Source organism: Gallinula chloropus (assembly GCF_964237585.1).
Source record: "Gallinula chloropus genome assembly, chromosome: 21".
Lineage (NCBI taxonomy): Eukaryota > Metazoa > Chordata > Aves > Gruiformes > Rallidae > Gallinula > Gallinula chloropus.
Window position 1 is genome coordinate 8,794,217 of NC_140106.1, and position 23,419 is coordinate 8,817,635.

Genomic DNA, 23,419 nt, shown 5'->3' on the forward strand with positions numbered 1-23,419 from the left:
AGCCGAACAGCACGCACAGATTCCCTAAATCCACGCTCAACGCTCCCCAGAAATGGAAACCAAAGGGAATCTGCAGAGCCCAAACACTGAGCTGGACCCACCATCACCGCCAGCTCCCCCCACCCCTGCCACCGGCTCCCCCCTTCCCGGGGTACCCACCGCGCCGGCTCACGGCCCCGCTGCCTCTCGGCGCCGCGGGCGGCTGCGGCTGCCTCTCCCGCCTTGTTTTCCAAGCTGTTTCCATGGCCCCAGCTGACCCCAGCGCTGGGTCTGAGCTGCTCACTCCTGTCCTCATTTAGCCCGGAGAAAAGCCGGAATAGCGACGATGCTGAGGGAGCTGAGCTGATTTATGCTGTGGGAAGCCCGGCTCTGCCTTACACCAGCCCTAAGAGCACTTTTGGGGACCCCCGTAGCCGTAACCCCTCTCCTGACAGCACTGGAAACCCCCTTTTCCTTCTCACCGGCGTACACCCAGCCAGTCGGATGCAGTATAGTCCCACTCCTCGCTCCCACATCAACATCCACCAGCACCTGGAGCTTCCAAGAGAGATGGGGGGATTTTTCCAGGAAGGAAAAATAAAATCCATTCCCACCTCCATCCTTGTTTCCTTCAGGAAAAGAGGGTTCCCCTTAAGAGGGGACACAGCAGGGATGCTCGGGGTGAAGATGCTTGGGAAAGGAGGCTCAGGACCTGGATGCTCCAGATCGGGATGCTCGGGGTGAGGATGCTTGGGGTACGGATGCTCAGAGTGGGGATGCCTGGGTGAAGATGCTTGGGGTTGGGATGCTCAGAGCAGGGATGCTCAGGGTATGGATACTCAGGGAATGGATACTCAGGGTACGGATACTCAGGGAATGCATGCTTAGAACAGGGAAGCGTGTAGTAGAGATGTTCGGCATAGGGATGCTCAGGTGAAGATGCTCAGGGTCAGGATGCTTGGAGTGGGGATGCTTGGAGAGGGATGCTTGGAATAAGGATGCTCAGAGCAGAGAAGCTTGGAGTAGGGATGTTGAGGGTCAGGATGCTCAGGGTGGGATGCTCAGGGTCGGGATGCTTGGAGAAGGGATTCTCATGGTCGGGATGCTCGGGGTTGGGATGCTCGGGGTCGGGATGCTCGGAGCAGGGATGCTCGGAGCAGGGACAGGCAAATGATGCCCCAGCTGCTGCTCCTCCCAAAGCAGCTCTTGGGAATCAAGCTGCCACAGCCAAACCACACCACGGCGTGCGTTCCCACTACAGCATGCCTTCCCACCGCGGCGTGGAGCCGAGCCGGGAGCTGCCAGTTGGCGCGGGCAGGGGGAACGGCTTGGCAAGGCACGGAGCCGCGTCAGGCTGCCGGCTCTGGCCGGGCAGGGAGGGAGCTGAGCTCTTGAAAGGGAAAAGGAGGAGGGGAAGGGGGAAGAAAAAAAAAAAACCCCACGGTGCTATTTTTGTTTCTTGGAGCGGTTTTTTTCCTCAAACACAGCTGGCTCCTCTCGTGCCGGCGCTCGGCTACCAGATTGGCGCCGGGGCTGGCTGGGCAAAGCCCAATAGCCGGGTGGTGGGGAGTGGTGTGGCTCAGCCGGGAGCGATGCCGGCTCTGTCGCTGGGGAAGGAAGGAGGGGACAGGGGGACGAGGGACCAGTATGGGCAAGATGGGGATGGGGATGAGGAAGGGGAGGGGAAAGGGGATGGGAAAGGGGATAGGGAAGGTGAGGAAGGGGAAGAAGGGGATGGGGATGAGGAAGGGGATGGGGAAGGGGAGAAAGGGGAAGAAGGGGATGGGGAAGGGGAGAAAGGGGAAGAAGGGGATGGGGAAGGGGAGAAAGGGGAAGAAGGGGATGGGGAAGGGGAGAAAGGGGAAGAAGGTGAGAAGGAGGATAGGGAAGGAGGGAAAAAGAGGAAGAGGGGGAGGAGGAGGGGAAAGAAGGGGAAGGGGAAAGGGAGGAAGAGACAGAGTTGGGAAGGAAAAAGGACTCACTTGAGAAGGAAGAAGGAAGTGCATGGGCTGCAGAAGACAGGCCTGGGGCCTCACCTCGCCTCCTGCCCAGCCCCAGCCCAGCTGCCCCCATGGAGCTAGGCCCAATTTCACAGCCCCACTGCCAGCATCCCCTGTGGAACCCAGCTCGGTCCCCTCCCAGTCCCACCGCCCCCCTAGCAGAGACATTTCCCCCTGTCCATTGCTTTGCATGGCAAACCGGGGCAGGGAGAAGCCAGCTTTTGGGGAGCGAGGAGGAAAGCCACCCCACACCCATGCACTAACCAAACCGCACCCCAATTCTCTAGGCTTTGCCACCCCCCATCAAAGTTCAAGCAGGGTGGGGTGTCCCTGCACCCTCCCAGCCCCCAGGTGCAAGGCAGGGATGTGGCACCCAGCACCCATGGGTGCTCAGCTCCCTCCAGCCCAACCCCATCCCATCGTACCTGGGGGATGCCACAGCGCGTGTCCCCCGGACATGGGGGGCTCCTGGCGTCACCACCGCCGTGCCGTGCAGCCCAACCTTTCGGCAGAGCAGGAGGAGGAGGAGGAGGAGGAGGAGGAGGAGAACCGTGAGCACCACCGCCCTCCTGCCCGGCAAGCACGGACAAGTCGGCGGCGCGACGGCCGGCGGGCAGGAGCCGGGAGATGAGTGGGAGCCGAGCCCTGCCCCGTCTGGGAGCAGGGAAAGCGCCGGCTCTGCCAAACCCGGAGCTGGTTTCACCACCACGACCTGTCCCCCGTGGGCAAAAGCACCTGGCGGTGGGTGGGAGACGTGACCCCTCCGGGTGAAATCCCCTTCCCGAAGGCCGGAGGACGACACGGAGCACGGAAGCCGCGTGCCGGCAGAACGGCCGCCGGCTCGGCACCACCGGAACCATTTTGCAGCAGGCTGTACAGAAAGCCTCCCTTCTTCTCCCCCCAAATTTAAAGCCCCCTCCTTCTCCATCCCAGCTGCCTCCCCGGGGTCGGTGCCGCTGATTCAGCGCTGGCGCTGCTGAGTCACCGCAGCCACCTCAGCCCTGACGCCAACAGGCTCCGGCGATGAGCTCAGCCGCGGGGGCTTCAGCATCTCCACGCTCACCGGCACTGCCGATCCCCAGGGAGCCACAGGGCAAGCCTCCTGCCTATATTTTGGGGTCTCACCAGCTTTCTTCCCCTCTCACTAAAGCCTCACCCATCCCCAAAACCACACCAACCTTGAACCCAAGGCTACCAAAACACCAGCAACATTCCAGTTCTCCCATCTCCCAACCGGTGCCGCGGTCCTCTCTGAAAACACCCCACCATGGACCACCCATGAGCTGGGACGGCCGCCGCGGTCGCTGTCCACATCCTCCACATCTCACTTGCCAAATGAGGGATGGGAACGATAAAGAAAAGCAGGGAGGAACGTCTAATTTGGCTTCTTTTTCCCTCCCTTCCTCTGCTGGGGTCATTAGCGGTGCGGGGGATGTGCCGACACCCGCCTCCGGCTTCCCCAGCCCCGGTGACGGGGTTGATGACTCACGGGGAAGGAAGAAGAGGGGGGGGTAAGGGTGGTGGTGGTGGTGGAGGGGGGGGGGAGGGAGGGAGAGAAGCAGCGCGTGCACGGGGCCGTCATGTTTGTAAACCTAAAAAAAGCCATGTGCGGGCAGGCAGCGTGCTCCGGCCGGCAGCACCGGCGCGCGGGGGACGGGCGAAGAAGGACGCGGGCAGCGCCGGCGTCCCAACCGGGGAAGGAAAGCTTTGGCGATGCATCCCGATGGGGGTGGGATGAGAAGTCACCCCCGCTGCCAGGGGGGCTTTGCAGGGCTCTGGCTTTAATTGGCACGGCCGGGCCATTAATTGCCACGGCTTTAATTGGCGCGGCTGGTGTTGAGCGCCAGGGCTCCTCAACGCAACGGGGCTCGCGAGGCGACGGCGTCGGGTGTGATGGTGTTAAGAGTGTGTCACGCCAAGAAGGGGTTTCCTCCTAAAACCCTCTGTCCCATTGCTGCTCATCACCCATCGCCTCCCAGCACAGCAGCTCCCGGGGGGTGGATGCTCCTCCAGCCCCTTCCAGCCAGGAGCGGCGGTGACCAGGAACCGTGCGTGTCCCCAACAGCCACCAGCTCTGTGGTGACAAACCCTCCAGCCATTATACAGCATCCCCCGGCCTCCACGCTGACAACTGCAGCAATTATAGCTTGGGGTCATAATTTTTTGGGGAGAGGGTTGGGAGGAGGGGGGTATTTTACAGCGTTCTCAGGGCTTGGGGTGTTTCCCCCCCACCTCATTCAGCTTGCGATGGAAACCGCAGGCTCGGGAGCTCACAGTCCCCAGCTCCCCTGTTCCAGAGCAAAATCTCATTTAATCCAAAGATGCAGTGACTGGATGTGCAAAAGCACTTCTCTTCCCCCCCCTCCTCCCTTCCTCCTCCTCCTCCTCCTCCTCCTTCCCCTTAAGAACTGCCATTTTAGCTGAAGCAAACAAACACATCCCTGCCACACGAGTCCCGGTGACAGCCCGGCAGAACCCTGACCCGTGCGTCCCTGCCACCCGCACGTCCCCGCCGCCCGCACGCTGCCAGCATCATCCCACCACCGAGCATCCCAACTCCCAGGGAAAAGGAGGTTTTGGCCTTGGGAGAGAGGAGAACATCAGGGTTGAGCTGGGTTTGCGGGGCTGGCGGCAGCGTGCCGGGCAGATGTGGAGCGGGGACGGAGCCGATCGCAGCTGTTTCACCTCCAGCCTCTTCCCGTTTCATTTCATCTCCCCTTGGATGCCGGCCCAGGGAGGGGAAAGGGGGGTGGGGGGGGTGTAAAGAAATAAAGCTCTTTCATCCTCAAAAATGGTCTGGCACCCTCTCACACTGAGCTCAAAGCAGCAAGATTAAAGAGCTGGCAGAGGAAAGGAGAGGGGGGACCGGTCCCCCCCAGGGGGGCTGGGGTTGGGGTGCATCGCTCTCACCCCAAGCCCGCATCCCGAGCCACGGTGGGGATGGTGAGGGGACAGGGAGGGTGGGCTTCAGCGCTGGCCCCATTGCTGCCATCCTGTTAGGAAGGCTCCCTGCACACACGTGGAGCAGGGACCCCATCGGGCAAGGAACGGGGACCCTGGTGCCAAAGGAATGGGGGGAAGGGGTGGCAGCATGGGCGGGCAGGGGACCGAAGACCCCAGTGTCACAGAGACAAGGATAAGGGAGCCCAGCACGTGTGGGCAGGGGCCTGGGGATCCTGATGGCATGGGGATGGGCGCTGCAGACCCCCGCACACACAGGCAGGGGAGCAGGGACGCCAAGGCTGCAGAAACAAGGAGCAGGGACCCCCCGCATGCACAGGCATGGGACAAGGGACACCACTGCCATGGGGATGGGGACACAGGTGTACACAAGCAGGGGAGCCAGGAACCCAATGGGGATGAGGGAACCCTGATGCTATGGGGACAGGGACATGCAACGCCATAAGGACAAGGAATCCCAGCACACATGGACAGGGGACCAGGGATCCCGGTGCTACAGGGATGGGGACACCGGCACATGCAGGTAGGGGATGGGGACCTGGATGCCATGGGGACAGGGACTGGGGACTCCAACACACAGAGGCAGGGGACCAGGGGACCCGATGCCATGGGCACAGCTCACTCCAAGCACACCAGCACTGAGGACACCCTCCAAAAAGGCTTTTTGGGACACAGACCCACAGCACAACCGCACATCCCAGAGGCACCGCACCACCGCTTCACCGTCCCCATCCCCAGTGGGGCCAGCCAAACCCCACCAAGAGAGGCCAAAAGGGGTGTAGGGGGGGGTGACAGGACACAACACACATTCTGCCTTCCCAAGGTCCCATCAGCTCCTCCTCCGAGCCGCCTCTCCCTTTAATTACCTGTGCTAAAGGGCCCAGGTCTGTAATCCGAAAAACAAACCTCGTCACAGCTAATTAGGTGCCAAAGGCCAAGAGCGGGGCTGGTTTTATGGGGCCACCACCATAACAACGGGAAGAGGACTCTGCTCCGGCGCTGCCCATCCCTCCCCAACATGATGCAACCTCGGGGCCGCACCGGCGCTCACCGCATCCCAACAGCCCAGGGTTAACCCAGCACCCCGTGGTACCCAGGCACCTCGGACGGGGGCTTCTGTAGTTTGCAAAGCATCCCTGGCTCCGGAGGCGGCCCCGGCGTTGGCGGCTGGGCAGGTGCAGGTGCCTCCCGGGTGTGAGGTGTGAAGCATCCCCAAAACCCCCCCCGAAATAAAGCACGTGGTGCCCAAGCCACTCACCACGGACTCCAAAACTTCGGGGCGGCCGCGCTTTACGCCACCCCTCTCCCTGACCTCAGGGATGTCTCCCGGTGCCACCAGCATCCGCAGCCCCTCCGGTCCTACTGGCCACCAAACCCACACCGCTCTTGGCACTGGGATAACCCAAATCGCCACCTCGGGTGGCAAATGAGACACCCCCCCCCCCAATCCTCTCGAGGAGGACAAGCTGCCTTTTCTCCCCACCTCCATCCTACCCCCGTTATGGCCAGTATGACGAAAAACAAGGGGGTGGGGGAAGCCAACCCCGCCAGACCCCATGTCCTCTCGTCATGGCGAGAGGGATGACAGCTGCCAGTGGCCGCGTGACGTCACCCTGACGTCACGTCGGGGGAGCCTCATCGCCCTTGTTAGCATCACCCGCCGTACCTCTGAGCTCAGCACATTTACGGGATGGAGGAGTGGAGGAGTGTGTGGGGGGGGGATGATTAATAAAAAGAATGATTCCTTAAAATAAAATTTAAATGAAAGCTGAAAAGCCACCGGGTAATAAAGGGGGGAGGGGGGGGGCACGTTCAGGCTTATCCCCCCCACCACCACCACCATCCTGCCCCCCCCCCCCCCCCCCCCCTCACCTTCCCCCGGGGCTTCTGGAGAGAAAGAAAAGGGATAAAAGAGAGAAAACAGCCACAAACCGCCGCGGAGGGGAGCGGGGCAGAGCCGGGGCCCCCGCTGCGTGTCCGTGTCCCCCCGTCCGTCCCCCCACACCGCCACCCCGGCCCTGCCGCTTTGTCCTCCCGGCCCCGCCGCCCCTCCGCTGCTCACCCGCGTCCGCGGAGCCGCAAAACACGCGCAAACACCGCGGGGGGAGCGAAGGAAGGAGGGGAGCAGCTTCACCCCCTTTCTCCCCCCCCCTTCCCCTCCTTTTCCCCCCCTCCCCGGCTTTGCACGTCCGTGGGGAGGAGGGGAGTGTGGGGGGGGGGGGATGCACGGGTGGGATGCGGGGAGGGATGCACAGAGGGGATGCGGGGCGGGGGGGGGGGGGGGGAGGGGAATGCGCAGGGGGAACGCGGAGGGGGGGGAGGGTCTGTATATTTTGGGGGGGGGGGTTGTGCTGTGCTTACCTCGCCGCTCCCCCCGCCGCTGCCCCCTCGCAGCCCCGCCGGGCCCCGGCACGGCCCCGGCCCTCAGGAGGAAGCCATCTTGTCTCCCTCCTCCGCGCTCCCTCACCGCCGCCCTGCTGCAGCCGGGGGGGTGTTTGACCGGCGCATCTCCCCTTCCCCCCCCCCTCCTCTCCTCCTCCTCTCCTCCTCCTCCTTCTCCTTTCTCTTCCTCCTCCTCCTTCTTCCGCGCAACTCGCCCCCCCCCCCCCCCGCGCTTCCCCACGCGTAACACCCTCCCCCCTCCCCCCCCCCCCCCACCACCACCCCCCCCACGCAGCGCGACACCGCCCGCTCCCCCCGCGGGGCCGGGGGGACACACACACTCCCCCCACGCCACAATAACCCCCCCCCAGGAAAAAATCCATGACCCTCAACATGGGTAACCAGACCCCAAAACCCAATCGGGGGTGTGTGTGTGTGTGTGTGTGTCCCGTCCCTGCCCCCCCGCAGGGAAACTGAGGCAGCAACCCACGGAGGGTGGGGTGAGCAACACACAGGAGCCAGATCCCCCATGCAGGGGATGCCCAAAAGTACACTTTGCCCCCTCCCCCCCCAACTTCCCTTTCCTCCCCCATCAACGTTTTCCCCCAGCTAATTTGAAGTCTGGCTTAATTTGGAGGTGTTAATTTGGGGTGTCAGAGTGCAGTGAGGATTAAATGCTGTATAGACACCCCCCCATGTTGCCTGGCTGCACGGTCTCCCCAAAATCCAGGGCCTGGAAGGGGGGGGGAGGGGCTTGGGGGGGGGGGTGAAGTGGGGTGGGGTGTGTGCAGATTTTCCTATGGGAAAAGCGGTGGGAATGGGCTGGAGAAAGGGTTAAGCTGGGTCTAAGCAAGGGCTGGAGCCTTTAAATCAGCCCTGCTGGGATCAGCTCCAGCTTTTCCAAGCCCTGTCCCGAGCCGGCAGGTCTTGGCTGTGATACACACACAGGTTTGGGGAAGATTTTGAAGGAAAACAGGGAGCAGGAAAGGAAATTCCCCTAAAAACCTTCCCCATCTGGGGCTCAGAGGTGATGCTCCTGGGATAGCTCCGGGTTCGGAGCTTTCCCAACCCTGTTCCCGGCTGAATCACCAGCAAAACTTCAACAAACTCAACGATCCCAAAGGTTTCCCCCCAGGAGTGGCCTCGTGGAAACCGTTTTCCAAAAGGATTTGTGGTGCAAGGAAGGGCTGAAGGAGCCCCAGGCCCCCACGGAACGCTGGGCAGCACGAGGGGCTGGATAAAGCCCATGCTGAGCCCTGGTGGGAGAGGCACCCTCAGCCCCAAATTCCCATCCCTGTGCTATCTGCTCCGGCCCATCTCCTCCCCAAAAAGGCTGGCAGTGCCCCTGTCCCAACGCCAAGCCAGGAGCCTGCCCAGATCCAACCTTTGCTCCCAGCAACGTGACTCCCATGGGAATAAACGGGATAAACTGGGGTTGGGAATTTGGGTTCCCCTACACACACCTCACCCCCCCACCCCATATCCAACCTTGTGTGACAGGGATGAGTGTGGCAAACACACACCCTGACCCCCCCATCGTCCCCTTTTCCAGGTCAAGCTCAGCACCGACTGCAACAGGTCACTGTGAAAACATGGGGGGGGGGGGGAGTGGGGGATTTAATTAACACAGATGTCTCCATCCTCCCATCCTCCTCCTCCTCCTCCAGCCAGCACAACACAACACACCTGCCGGGATCCCCTCGCCGCTTCGCTCCCGAATTTGAACCTCACAGCCAAGATCTGGAGTATTTTCAGCAGCGGGAATAGTGAATGTCACTCCGGATTAAGCAAGGACATCATCCCCCCCCACCCTCTCCATCACCATCACCCCCCTTGCTGGTGGGTGATAGTCCTGGGGGTGACACCGGGATCCTTCATCCCATCATCCCAATGTTCTTTTCAGGGTTGCCAGACCCAGTTTGGGGTTTAAAATACCCCCCAATCCAGAGGGGAGACCTCTGGAGAGGGACAGACACAGTCAGGAACGCTTTCCAGGAGATCAGCCCTCATCTCCGGTGTTTGGCACGGGAGCTGCTGCCAAATTCAGCTCAGGGGCTCTTGTTTCCCAACCCAGGGACACCCCGAGCAGCATCACATCCCACCACTACCTGGCAAAGGGCTTTCAGGGTCCCGGTGTAACCATTCCAGCTGGGAATGGTGCTTTCCCATGGGGTTCATTTAAAGCTGGTGGGTCCCCCCTCAATCTGGGGATGGATGGGTGGGAGCATCCTCCCCTCCACCACCAGCCCTGGTCTTTGCCAGGCGGTTTGGGTGTCTCTCCTTGAGTCTGGCAGCTCCCTGGCACTGTGTATTTTTTGGGTGGGGGGGTAATGAGCAGGTTCCCAAGATGTTGATTAATTTATGCAAATGGCAAAGGCACCGACAGCCACGTGGGTAGAGGCTCCAGCAGCGCCGTGGGATGGGGAGCAGAGTGAAACCTCCACCTCTGGCATCTCCCTCCTCCTCCTCCTCCTCTCCCAAACCTTTCATGGATGGGGATATATCACCCTGTGTGGAAATCACCCCCCCTCCAAGGGAGCTGGGATGAGCACAATGGGACACGCCAACTTTCTCCAGCCCAGCTGAGCCAGAGGAACGGGCAGAACCGGTGCCGGGGAAAGGGGCCGGGAAAGCTCCTCAGCTCCCTGCAGCTGCCAAACCACCCCGGGAAAGGCGCCGGGACGTGGGAATCCTGGCACAGCCCGCAAGGACCAACCCGAGCAGGGCAGGGACCTGCCGGCCCCTTGGATTCCCCAGGGGATCCCACCACGGGTTGAGCCCGGTCCCTGCAGCATCTTCACAGCTCCTTTCTCTTTAGGGCTCCAACCCCGGGAAAGTGCCGGAGCTCCAACCCTCCCTTGTCAGGCGTTTCCACCGGCGCTTTGCCAAGGGCAAAGTCCTTTCCCCTGCCATGTGCCAAGCGCCGGCCGAGCCGCCCAGCCCTACAGCCCCACCACCCCCTCCCAGCGTCCCACCAGCCCTCCCAAGGGCAAAACCTCCTGGATACACCTCAGGGGAGCAAAACAGCTGCTCACACACCCCCCAAAAAAAACCCCCAAACAGCTGCAATTTAGAAGGGAGGGGAGAGGGAAGGGGAGAGGGGGGCAAAGTCCTATGAGGAAATCCGGAGCAGGAGGTGGTTCTCCACCCCGCCTGTGGAGACCCCCCCACCGGAGCAGCAGTCCCATCCCATCCCACCCCCACCCCATCCATCCCATCCCATCCCATCCCATCCATCCCATCCCATCCCACTCCCCTGCCTGCTTGGGCATGACGGGCTCACTATTAGAAACCCCAGTGACAACCACCCGGTCCGGTCAAACCAGCAGCGCCACAGGAAGGCAGGTGGGGTGATTTTTAGTGGAGAGAGAAAAATTCCACAGCTTGTTTACTTTGGGGATGGATTCCCCCCCCACACACCCTCCTCCCCAGGCACAGCTCTGCCCTCCCCCTGTGCCCACTTCTTCGCCACCCCTTTCTTTTCGGGGAGGGGATTCCTCCTTGCCCACCCCCCCCATCCCAGCTCCCAGCTGGGTTTCCCACAGTGTTTTCCTCAAGGAATTCCAAGAGATGTGGTTTAAAGGTGGGATCAGCCCCTGCATCCCGCTGCCTCCCACCCTGTGCCAGTGTTTTGGGGTGACCCCAGGGCTGAGATGAAATTCGGGGTGGGGTGGGGGGAGGCGGGGGGGGGGGGTGGTTAAGGCGTGGAAGGAGTTTTGACAGTAGCAGAAGGTCCCATTTCCCGTGGAAATACCCTTCAAAACACTCCAGCAACAAGGAGGGGCTTTCCCTGCCCACCCCAGCCAGCTGCCCGTGATGCTGGGAGCGACCCAGAGAGGCCCCAAATCACCCCAAAAAAGGTGACTGGGGAGGGGGACGGATGGATTTGGGGAGGGGGGGAAGAGAAGAGAAGGGAAGGGAAGGGAAGGGAGTGGAAGGGAAGGGGAGGGGGGGAGCACTCACCACCCGCCGAAGCCCCTCGCAAGTCTCCATCTCGCTCCCTGGGTGGGGGGGGGGGGTGTTTCATTAATTTGGGGGGCTCCCTCCCGCTGGGGCTGAAGCGGGGGGACCCGAGGGCTGGTGGAGGAAGGGAAGACGGGGGGAGGAGGGCATGACGCCGGGTGCCCGGCCCCGGCCCCTGGGACGCCGGTGAGTTCTGCGGGGGACGGAGGCGAATGAAGCACCAGCCTGACACCAGTCACCCCAACTTCTCATTTCCCGGGGGGGTGGGGTGTGGAAATGGGGGTGGGGGGGGTTGGGGGGGGTGGCCCTGCAAACTCCCCACCCCTCCTCCTTCCTCCAAACTCCCACTACCAAAACAGGGTGCTGCCACCCCTCCATCCACCCCCCCCTAAATCCCCCCCCCCCTTATTTTTCCAACCCCATTTTGCTTTATTGGGGTTTTTTTTGGGGGGGGGGGATGGGGTTTAAATTTCCTTAAAACCACCCAAATTCGCACAACTTCACCGGCAACTTTCCACAACAACCCCCCCCACACCCACCCCTCCCCGTAAAGCATTACCGGAAAAAAGGGGGTACCCCCCCCCCCCTTGGGAATGGGGGGGATGTGGAGTTGGAGCCGTCGCACGGCAGTGGGGGAATGGGGGGGGGGGGGTAAAGCGGGGCTGGAGCGCTGCGAACTTCCCCCCCCCTCCCCCCTCCACCACCCCCCCCCACGCACACCCCGAGTGGGTGTTGCAGCGGAGCTGCACGTTGGTGATGGTGCTACTGGTGCTACTGGTGCTGCTGCTCCTCCTGCTGCTGGTGCCTCCTTTGTTCTGCAGGCGGCGGGCGGGGGGAGTGTTGGGGGGGGGGGGGGGGGAAAGGATGGGGGGTGAGCCGGGGAAGGGGGGTGCTTATAGGGGGTGAGGTGGAGGGGGGGTAAAGCCCCCGGGGGTGGAGGGTTTTAAGGGGGGGGGTGAGCCGGAGAATGGAGGGGGGGGGGGAAGTTGTTATTGTAGGGTCGCTGGGTGCGGGGGTGCAGCGGGGTGGTGGTTGTTGTTGTGGGGCTGCAAGTTTGGGGGGGGTGGTGGGGGGAGACGTGCCGGGTTGTTTATTGTAGGGGCGGGTTTGGGGTCCACGTGGGCGCTCCCGCCCCGTTGTTATTGTAGGGTCGCTACCGGGGTCCGTGCAGTGCTGGGATGGGGGGGGGGGGAAGTCCCGGGAGGCAACGCCGGGGGTGGCAGCCTGGCTACTGTGCCCCCCGCCCCAGCCCTGCCCTGTATGCTGCCTCCCCCAAACCCCTCCTCTCCCCCCAACCCCTACCCAGCAGCCCCCCTTCCCTGCCCCAAATCCCACCCCCCGCCCAGAGCAGGTGCCCCTCCCACACGCAGGATGCTCGGGCCGCCCCCCCCCCCCCGTGTTTATGGAGGGGCGTGCAAACCCCTGCATCCTCCCCAAGAAGCACCCCCACACCAAAGGGTCCCCTTAAAGAGCCACCCCCACACCAAAAACCACCCAGACGGAGCCAAATCCCCCCCGGTTTTCCCCCAAACTCAGCTTGAGCCACCCCCCTGGGGCACCACGTCCCCTCTCCCAGGTCACCTCAGCTCCCCCAGCCACAAACACCCCAAAACCAGAGGAACAACATATCCCCCAGCGGGACAGCACCAGCCAGAGCTCCCCCTACTCCCAGTACCCCACTCCCAACCCCCTGCTCCCCCCAACTCCCAACCCCCTGCTCCCCCCCACTCCCAGTTCAGGCGCAGGGCAGCTCCAAGTCACTTCACTTTCAACTGAAGGGGAACAAACCCCATCTTTAAACCTGGAGAATCCAGAACCAGTGTGACTTCCCCACGAGCCATGAGGATTTGCCGTTGGAATTTAACCTTACGGAGCATCCCCCAGCTCCAGCACTCCCAGAGGGGGAGCCCCAGAGATGGGGAGCCCTAGAGATGGGGAGGGGGTTGTGGTGGTGACCCAGTCCCCAGCTGTTCCACAACCACCCCAAAACTCATCCCATGACCGCGCCTCCCGTTATTCGCCTTGAAACCATCCCCACTGGGTGCTGTGGGCACCTCACACACCCCTCACCCAAAATAAAAGGGCTGAGTGGGACAATGGGGGGGGGGGGAACTGGGACTTGTCCCTTGTCCTTAGTGTTGGGATCTTCTGCTGGAGCTCAGGGCAGCGATGTCCCTCTCCCGGCTTTGCCGCTCGGCGCCGGCGGGCAGGGATGCTGCTGCCAGGCTCAGAGGGGGTTGGGATGCGGGTCGGGATGCGGGTCGGGATGCGATGGGAACGCTTCGGCTCGCAGTGCTGCCGCAAAAGCCTCCACCTGCAAGGAGAAGCTGGTTTAGAGCAGGGCACTGGGGCGGCACTGGGATGGACAAGGTTTAAACCTCAGCCCAAGGGTGTGGAAGTTATCTTTCCCCTGGAGAAACGCAGGGCAGGAGGAGGGTTGGAGGTCAGCACAGCTCTGGCTGCGGTGCCAGGTGCCACCACGGCATGATGCCCCAGCCATGCCCACCTGTGCCATGAGGACACCCTGCAGAGCCGCGTCGTGCTCGAAGTCCTTGTCCACATCCAGCACCAGGACGGGCGCGTGCTTCATGTCCGCAAAGCAGACCCTGGAGAGGGGAGGGAGAGAAGGGGTTAAACCACATTGAACCCCCAAATCAGGGGCAGGGGGGGGGTCATCCCAAACCCAGGGGAGGGATTCAGACTCACTCCGTGCTCTTCTCCACCAGCCAACGCTCGTGCTGGGTGTGGAGCTGCTGCAGGTACCCCAGCTGGATGCCCCCCTCCTCGCTCCTCGCCCTGCGCCGCAGCCGCTCCAGGCACGTCTGCACCGCACGGGATGCGGGACATCAGTGGGAGAGACGGGACGCGAACGGGATGCAGGACATCAGTGGGAGAGACGGGACGCGAACGGGATGCGGGACATCGGTGGGAGAGACGGGACGCGAGCGGGATGCGGGACATCGGTGGGAGAGACGGGACGCGAGCGGGATGCGGGACATCGGTGGGAGAGACGGGACGTGAACGGGATGCGGGACATCGGTGGGAGAGACGGGACGCGAGCGGGATGCGGGACATCGGTGGGAGAGACGGGACGTGAACGGGATGCGGGACATCGGTGGGAGAGACGGGACGTGAACGGGATGCAGGACATCGGTGGGAGAGACGGGACGCGAGCGGGATGCAGGACATCGGTGGGAGAGACGGGACGTGAACGGGATGCAGGACATTAATGGGAGAGATGGGATGTTAATGGGATGCAGGACATTAATGGGATGCAGCATCCAGCAAAGCAGCCCCATGGGAGGCTCTGCAGCTGGACATTGGGCATCCCTGGAAAAGACCACAGCCCTCCCTCCCTCCCTCCCCAAAATCCAGTCTGGGACCCAGAGCCGAACTCCCACTGACATTCCCACGGGACCAGGAGCAGATCCCACTCCTCCAGGTTAAACCCCAACACCGTGGCCATTCCAGGAGCTGGCCGGGCTCAGAGCCGAGTCAAACACCAGCTGCATCCCCCTCCCCACTGAGCACAGGGGGGGTCTCACCAGCGCCCACCTGCGGTGTCGCCCGCAGGTAGAGGAAGCCGTGGAGGGCGACGCGGGGCCCGAGGTGCCGCAGGAGGAACCCGTGCCAGTCCTGGTAGATGGCCCATTCCAGAGGCTGCAGGTGCCCGGCCTCAAAGAGGTTCTTGGCAAAGACATACCTGGGGAGGGGCAGATGGATGGAGGGGACAGGGGGGTGGCACCACCCACATCGGCACCTCCAACCCCCACCCTCCCATTTCCATTTCATCACCTTTTTTCACACCAACTAGAGACCATCGGTGGGTAATTAAGGGATAAAAGTCCTTAATTTGGGGCCCCCCCAGCATGGGTCACCTCTACCAAACCCATCAGTCACCTGAGGGATTTTGAGCTGCTTGACATGGGTGAGGGAGGGGGAGCCAGGAGGAAAAATTATTTGGGGGGGGTCTAAAGAGGTTTCTTAATTACCCAACAAGCATTTCTGTAAATAAGCAACACTCTGGGCTTCACTGGGCACAGCTGGGGAGTCCCAAGGGATGCAACCCAGCCGGCGGGGAGATGCTCGTTACCCCATTTAATCCCTTCATCCCTCTTCTTTCCCATTTCAGTTTGGGGGTGCTGGGGTACCTGTCGCTGTAGACTGAGCGCTCAAAGACCCGCACGGGGTGGGGGGTCCCGGGGGGCAGCTCCAGCATCGCCTTCAGCCGGCTGATGCAGGAGAAGGTCTGGAAGGTGTAGGACCACCGAGCCGGCTCCTGGTACATCATCTGGAGAAGGTTGGTGGATCCCACAGACGCCTACGAAGGAAGAGCCGGGGTGGGGGGGGGGGAGAGGGAGCGGTGGTGGTGATGGCCTGAGGTGGTCCCACGGCAGGGCGGTGCCGCGATGTCGCCGGTGCCCGTCGCCGGTGTTACCTCCGCCGTGCCGCCGGTTGGCACCTTTCGCCATCGTGCCACGGGTTCGGTCACCAGGTGCCACTCGGGGAAGGTGGCACCCAGCAGCTTCAGGAAGGTGGATTTCCCCACGGCTGCGGGGGGGCAACGCAGGGGGAGGATGAGGATGAGGATGAGAGTGAGTGTGTGTGTGTGTCCCGCCCCAGCTCCTGCCGTGGGGTAACGCGGGGTTTTGGGGTACCCTTCCCCTCCCCCCAACTCCCCGCCGGGCAGCAATAATAAGGGATACTTAATTAATATTAAATATTAAATTGGACCCCGAGAGGCTTCAGGCTGCGCCCCCCCCCCCCCAAGATGCCCCCCCTTCCATTGCACCCCAAACCCTGCAGCCCCCCCTTTCCCCCCGCCCCGGTACCGATGTTCCCCTCCAGCGCCAGGCGCAGCCCGGCCCCGCACCGCCCCATCCCGCCACCGCTTCCGCCTTCCCGCGTCATATGCTAATGAGATGGGAATGAGCGGCGCGCGCGCGGCCTCCCCGTGACGTCAGCACGCGGGGGGGGGGTGAGGGGGGGGTGGAGGAAGGGAGGAAAGAGCCGCGGAAGTGGCATCCGGAGGCACGCGCAGTGCTGGGGAGGGGGTGTTATGGTAATTTATGCAAATGTAGCCCCGCCCACTGCGTGTCCTGGCAGCGTGGGGGAGGGGCCCGGCGTGGGGGCTGGGGACGGGGTCAAGGGCACCCCCCGGAGGGGAGACTCGGGAGGGCAGCGAGGTGGAGTCGAGGGCATCAGTGTGATGTCAGGGTGCCAGCACGGCGTCACGGGCACCGCGATGAGGTCAGAGCTTATCCCCATCCCCAACCCCCATTCCTCACCCTCATCCCCCTCCCCACCCTCATCCTCATCCCCATCCTCATCTCTATCCCCATCCCCATTCCTCACCCTCATCCCCCTCCCCCCTCCCCATCCTCATCCTCACTCTCACCCTCATCCCCCTCCCCATCCTCATCCTCATCCCCCTCCCCATCCCCATTCCTCATCCTCCTCCCCATCCTCATCCCCCTCCCCATCCTCATCCCCCTCCCCATCCCCATCCCTCATCCCCATCCCCATTCCTCATCCTCCTCCCCATCCTCATCCTCCTCCCCATCCCCATTCCCCATCCTCATCCCCCTCCAAATCCTCATCCCCCTCCCCATTCCTCATCCCCCTCCCCCTCCAAATCCTCATCCCCCTCCCCATCCCCATCCCCACCACCCTCAGCGCCCCCCCATCCCCTCCCACACCCCCCCCAACCCCCCCCCAATCCCCCAAAATCTCCCAGCAAAGGGGCAGAGCCTGGAGAAAAGGCTTTAATGCGCAGTGGGCAGCGGGGAGCAGCGGCGGGGGCCGAGGAGGAGCGGGCTGCCCCAGCCCGGGCGGAGGGGGGGGGGACCGCCGTGGGATGGGGAGGGGGCTTAGAAGCATTTTCGGTGGACGATGGAGGGTCCGGCCTCGTCGTACTCGGGTTTGCTGATCCACATCTGCTGGAAGGTGGAGAGGGACGCCAGGATGGAGCCGCCGATCCATACCGAGTACTTCCGCTCCGGTGGGGCGATGATCTGCCGGGACATGAGGCGTTAGGGTGCACCCCTTGATCCCTCAACCCCACCCCAAACTTGTACCAGGAAAGGGATTCAGGGTGTTGGGGGGGGTGGGTTGTCATCATCGTGGTGTCCCCACCACCACCTACTTTGATCTTCATGGTGCTGGGAGCCAGCGCCGTGATTTCCTTCTGCATGCGGTCGGCGATGCCGGGGTACATGGTGGTGCCGCCGGACAGCACGTTGTTGGCGTAGAGATCCTTGCGGATGTCGATGTCACACTTCATGATGGAGTTGTAGGTTGTCTCGTGGATACCGGCTGACTCCATGCCTGGGGGTGGAAGGGGGATGTCAGCACCCTGACCCCCCCCCTCCCCCCACACCTGTGTCTCCTCGAGGCTCCCCACAAGAGCCATGGGGTCATCCGTGGGTTTGTCCCACCCCTCGTTTAGGTGCAGAGTGCTTGGGGAATCAGAGAATCACAGGGGTTGGAAGGGACCTCCAGAGCCCATGGGGTCCAACCCCCTGCCCAAGCAGCTCCCTAGGACAGGGCACACAGGTCGGTGTCCAGATGGGGCTGGAATCTCTCCAGAGAAGGAGACTCCACACCCCCTGGGCAGCCTGTCCCAGGGCTCCCTCACCCTCACTGGGGAAAAGTCCCTGAAACATCACTGCTGGGCACCCCTGGGAGCTGGTTGCCCGCTGGTAGGGTGGTGGAGATGGAGGGCAACCACCCTAGGGCTCAGCCAGGACAATTCGAGGTGGGCTCACCGATGAAGGAAGGTTGGAAGAGGGTCTCAGGGCAGCGGAAACGCTCGTTCCCGATGGTGATGACCTGCCCGTCGGGGAGCTCGTAGCTCTTCTCCAGCGAGGAGGAGGAGGCAGCTGTGGCCATCTCGTTCTCAAAGTCCAGGGCCACGTAGCAGAGCTTCTCCTTGATGTCACGCACGATTTCCCGCTCGGCTGTGGGAGACAAAGAGGCTCAACCTGGTGCCACGATGGTACCATGGGGTCCCCTTTCCCCCCGTAACACCCCCTCCCCAGCCCCGTACCGGTGGTGACGAAGGAGTAGCCCCTCTCGGTGAGGATCTTCATGAGGTAGTCAGTGAGGTCACGGCCAGCCAAGTCGAGACGCATGATGGCGTGGGGCAGAGCGTAGCCCTCGTAGATGGGCACGTTGTGGGTGACGCCGTCCCCAGAGTCGAGGACGATGCCTGGGAAAGGGGTGGAAGGTGAGGGAAGGGGCTCGAAGCCACCTTGGTCCCTTCCCCATCATGGAGCGGAGGTGCCGCCTGTCCCACTCACCGGTTGTGCGGCCGGAGGCGTAGAGGGAGAGGACAGCTTGGATGGCCACGTACATGGCGGGGACGTTGAAGGTTTCAAACATGATCTGGGAGGGAGGGAGGGAGAGAGGGGCAGCAAGTTAGGGGGGGGACCATGGGGGTCCCCAAGCAGCATCCCACCCTCACCCTCAGGGATGTCCCAGGGAGATGGGAGTCAGCCCATTGCATGGAAAACCACGCGGATTGTCCCACCAGATGGGAGGAACAGGGGGCTGGGGGGAACAGGGAGCTGGGGGAAACAGGGAGCTGGGGGAAACAGGGGGCTGGGAGGAATGGGGGGCTGGGAGGAATGGGGGGCTGGGGGGAACAGGGGGCTGGGAGGAATGGGGGACTGGCCACAGCACAGGGACGTAGGGGTCAACGCGTGGTATGGAACAAGGTGGGTCACTGCATCACTCAGAAATATGTGGGGCAACACGTTGTGTGGAACCCCCCACCCCCTCCATGGGTGACAGAAATCCAGGTGCCATACGGCAGCGCGATGCCAAGAGCTCAGTTAAAGCCCCAAACTTCAGCCCACCTCCCACTCCTCCCCACCCCGCTGGCCTCTCCTGGCTCACTAACCTTTCCCCCCAAACTTCCCAGCCCTTCCTGTGGTTTGAGAGGGTCCATCCCCATCTCTGGGGGGTCCCCCAGCTCCTTACCTGGGTCATCTTCTCCCGGTTGGCCTTGGGGTTGAGGGGTGCCTCGGTGAGCAGTGTCGGGTGCTCCTCGGGGGCCACGCGCAGCTCATTGTAGAAGGAGTGGTGCCAGATCTAAGGTGGGCAAAGGAGAATTGGGGTGGGGTGGAGAGGCTCTTACCCCAAAACAAAGCCAGGGCTGGCACCCAGTCCCCATCCTGCTGGGAGGTGGGGGTGTCTCACCTTCTCCATGTCATCCCAGTTGGTGATGATGCCGTGCTCGATGGGGTACTTGAGCGTGAGGATACCCCTCTTGCTCTGCGCCTCGTCGCCCACGTAGCTGTCTTTCTGCCCCATGCCTACCATGACACCCTAAAGGCAGCAAGACAGAACCTCATTAACCTCATTCTGGCCATTAAATCAGGCTGGGGGTGGCTGGAGGCCACTATTTCCCTACCCCCCACACCCTACAGGGTACCCACCTGGTGCCTGGGCCGCCCCACGATGGAGGGGAAGACGGCGCGGGGGGCATCGTCGCCGGCAAAGCCGGCTTTGCAGAGGCCAGAGCCATTGTCGCAGACCAGGGCGGTGGTCTCCTCCTCGCACATGGTGGGGCTGGGAGCGGTTGGCGTTCAGGGGGTCCTGGGGGAAAAGCTGGGGCAAAAAGGGGGGGGGGGAACCAGGGTTAAAAGGTGGTGGGGGACGGGGTTATGCCGCGCCACCGCGTCCGGGTTTAGGTGCCGGCAATCCTTGGGGATGCAAAGTCCTTCATGGCCCGTGCCAAGGGGCAGCTGCTGGGTCTGGCCCCGGTGAGGCTGTGCTGGGAGCGAGATGATGCTCATCACCCATGGGTGCCGCTCCACACTGCTGCTGCTTCTCCATCCTTCACCAGCCGCTGCCCGAAATAGGTGCCAAAGGCTCCTGCCCACGCTTGCCCAGCAGCAGCGTTCCCCGGGGAGCTCCGGTGTCACCATCCCCAGCTGGTGCCCCCCAAGCAGGCAGGGGAAGGCAGGCGTCCCTCTGGTCCGGTCCTGTCTTGGCAGCCCCTCGCTGCTCTGCCCTCGCATCCTTTCCCAAACATGGGAAAAAAACCCAGCCCTTCCCGGGTTGGTGGTGGTTTGGAGGGAGGGGTTGTGTCATGTCCCCCCCCACCATCAGCAGATAACGCTCCCAAATCCAGAGGGAAACAGGCAAAAATAACCTCACAGGAACCCAAAATTCCAAACAACCTGATAAAAACCAAGGGGGTGGGGGGTTCTGGAAGACCACGACCCGCTTTGGCTCTCATCACCTCCACAGAAGCACCCGGTGCAGGATCATGCCAGGATTGCCACCCCCCCTCCCCCTGTACCACGCAAACCGAGGTTGGGGCCACCCCCAATAAGATATGGGGTCCCCCAAAACACCCCCTGGGGGGTGTATTTTCTATCCCATTTTCCTACAAGCAGAAGGGAAACCCAGGGCTGGGCAGTACTCACCGCGGAGGCGAGAGCTCCTTTCCTCTGGGACCGAGTCCCGATGCGCCTTTGGTATAAATACCAGCGAGCCCGTGAAACCTCAGAGGCGGATCCTCTCTAAACAAAGACCCTAAATAGGCTAAGTGATGGTGTGTTAGCCATATGGCCATATAAGGTGTTTTATTTCATTAAATTGACCTTGGGCTGGTGGTAGGACCCAGCACGGTTAATTATTGTAAGAAAAATGTACGTGGGGATGCTTGGGAGGCAACATCCCAGTTGTGAGTCCGTTCCTTTTATGCTCCGCTCCGCTAAACTAGTGAGACTCAAGTCCTTATAAGTGATGGTTAGGTCAAAAAGGAGATGGAAGGATCTCCTGTTCCTGGGGAGAAGGTAGAGAACCCCCTCCCACACCCCACACACCCTCCCCGGGGTGGAGGTGGGTGTTGGGGCTCGGCACTGAGGGACACCCCGGAGCTGGGATGGGAATTTGGCACTGGAGACGCACTGGGGTTGGTGCATCGCTTCCTCCTGGCCTTGGTTACTTCGTGTCTCCCTGGCCTCTGGTACCTCCAGGATATCTCTCCCTGGGATTTTCTTGTTCTGCCCCTATATTTTGGGCTTTCGGTGCCCCAAAGCCCCTCATGTGTGTGTCCCCCCCCCCCAAGTCCATGGCTCAAGCAGGGCCGGGACTGGAGGGTCCAAAGCCCAGCCCTGTGCAACGGGTGCACCCAGCTCCCACCTGCTCCCCAGGAGGAGTTTGGAGGCAGGATGAGCCCAGACCACCCGAGGGGTGACAGGGGGTGCTGTCCCCTGATCCCCCTGCCTGGGGGGGCTGGAGCACCCGGCCGCAGCCTTGGCAGGCGGGGAGTGGAGCCGCGGCAGCAGCCCCACGGCCCTCACAGAGGCCAACCAGCGGCTGCCAAACTCCCAGCTGCCTTTTTAAGGGCAACGGTCCCGTAACAGGGACTCTCCCAGGGCAGGGGGGCGGCAGGAGAGATGTCTTGGAGCCACCATTCAGAGCTGTGAGGACTCTCAAGTTTGCAGGTGGGGAAACTGAGGCACAGGGTGCTCACGCTGCCTCCTACTTTGCAGAGTCCTGAGCTGTGCTTGGGGACCCGGAGCTGCAGGGTCCCACCACCACCAAAATGGACTGGAGAGTCCCAGAGTGTCCCCGCCTCATCCCAGCCCCTGACAGAGGGAGTGAGCTCTGGACTGTCACCGCACGGGACGGGGACATGGTGTCTCCCTGGCACGACCAACCCACTCACGCCTCCAGCATCGCCAGGGAACAGCTCTGCCACAGTGATCCCAGTTATCCCAGCTCTTCCAGGGAAACCTCAGCGCCTGGGGGACTGGATTTGGCCCCTGGGGCTTCTGGTGGTGTCAGCCCCAGGCCTGGGGACCTGCTGCTGCCTTACGGCCCAAGCTGGTTCCCTTGGTCCCCTGCCAAACATGAGGTCACCAAGGCAAAAGGTTGCCATATATGACATGCTGGGGAAAAAAAAGGGAAAGAATAATAATTAAAGTAAGAAAATTAACCCCAAGTGCAGCAGAGTGGGGAGGGGAACAAAAGGGGTTGGATGGAGACAGCGTCCCACACCAGGGTGGGGGGTACAGAGCCCAAACCCACAGAGACACCCCTGAAGTGGTGCAACCCATGGGGTGTCAACCCCAGACCCCATCTGCAGCACCGTGTTGTGCTGCCTCTCCATGCCAGGGGGAGGGAGGGGTGTGTTCCAGGGACGGGAGCATCAGTTCCCAAGCACCCCAAGACCCCCCCGGAGCTCCCCGAGCCGCAGCCCCGCATCCAGCCGGGACGGGAAACCTCGGCCGCGGGCAGTTTGAAGCCAGGACAGCGGCGGCAAAGCCCGGAGCCGCAGCAGGCGTGCAGCCTAAAAAGGAAAGGTTTGGCCACCGCAGCCAATCCAGCTGCTGGCTCTCGGCGGCCCTGGGATGCTCACAGGAACGCCAAGCATCCCACGGCACAGCCCAGGGCTGGGATGAGGGGGTGGAGGGGTGGGGAATGGAGGGGGGGGACACACAAGCCCCGGTTTGCCGTGGGATTTTAAAACACGGCGGGCACAAGCCGGCCCTCGGCACCGCCGTATAAGGGTAACGTCGGGGCTTTAAATCCCTACGGCTGGAAGAGGAGGCAGGGAGTGTTTGGGCAGGGAGCAGGGGCTGTTCCCACCCCCCACCCAGGGATAAGCATCCCTCCCTACCTGCAGGAACACCCACCCCCCCCAAAGATACCACACCTGCTGTGGCAGAACATAAACCACTCCTGCAAAGCAGAGTTTCTTCTCGGGTTTAATTCCTACCCCCTTCAACACCCCCCAAAGTGATGGTTCAGGGACAGGGCAGGGGAAGGGGGGCACAGGGGGTGGCACCAGGATGGCCCCATTCATCCCTACACACGAACTGATGACTTAGGGGGGAAAAAAAACCCTCCTGTGATTAAAAAGCCACAGATCAGGGAGCAGCTCACTGGTGGAAGGAAGGAGCAGCTCACTGGTGGAAGGAAGGAGCAGCTCACTGGTGGAAGGAAGGAGCAGCTCACTGGTGGAAGGAAGGAGCAGCTCACTGGTGGAAGGAAGGAGCAGCTGGGCACAGCCGGCGCGGTGAGAACCGGAGCCCTCGCGTGCGGCCGCGCTGGGAGGTGGTGGCACATTCTCCATGAGGGTTTATCGGTCACTGGGATGATTTGTGGAGGAA

At 62.3% G+C, this 23,419-nt stretch overlaps 2 protein-coding genes across 3 annotated transcripts; both read right to left on the bottom strand.

Moving 5' to 3' along the window:
• Positions 1-13,052: 13,052 nt before the first annotated feature.
• Positions 13,053-16,196, bottom strand: DGUOK (deoxyguanosine kinase; the record flags this gene model as incomplete). 2 transcript variants are annotated; one of them, XM_084273928.1, is made up of 7 exons in its annotated part: positions 13,053-13,599; positions 13,792-13,891; positions 13,992-14,107; positions 14,841-14,988; positions 15,437-15,606; positions 15,724-15,836; positions 16,118-16,196. In XM_084273928.1, 7 exons carry the CDS (start codon positions 16,194-16,196, stop codon positions 13,513-13,515), a joined length of 813 nt encoding a protein of 270 aa, XP_084130054.1. In that variant the 3' UTR covers positions 13,053-13,512. The 2 variants fall into 2 exon arrangements, with proteins under 2 accessions (XP_084130054.1, XP_084130055.1); XM_084273929.1 differs by lacking the exon at positions 16,118-16,196 and having other exon boundaries at positions 14,831-14,988; positions 15,724-15,828.
• An 840-nt stretch (positions 16,197-17,036) lies between these two features.
• On the bottom strand, positions 17,037-20,742 carry ACTG2 (actin gamma 2, smooth muscle). The gene is made up of 9 exons (XM_084273797.1): positions 20,723-20,742; positions 19,727-19,898; positions 19,488-19,616; positions 19,269-19,379; positions 18,587-18,671; positions 18,334-18,495; positions 18,053-18,244; positions 17,431-17,612; positions 17,037-17,299 (listed from the first exon to the last, which is right to left on the bottom strand). The coding sequence occupies exons 2-9, from the start codon at positions 19,850-19,852 to the stop codon at positions 17,156-17,158; spliced, it is 1,131 nt and encodes a 376-aa protein (XP_084129923.1). The 5' UTR covers positions 19,853-19,898; positions 20,723-20,742; the 3' UTR covers positions 17,037-17,155.
• Between the last annotated feature and the right edge of the window lie 2,677 nt (positions 20,743-23,419).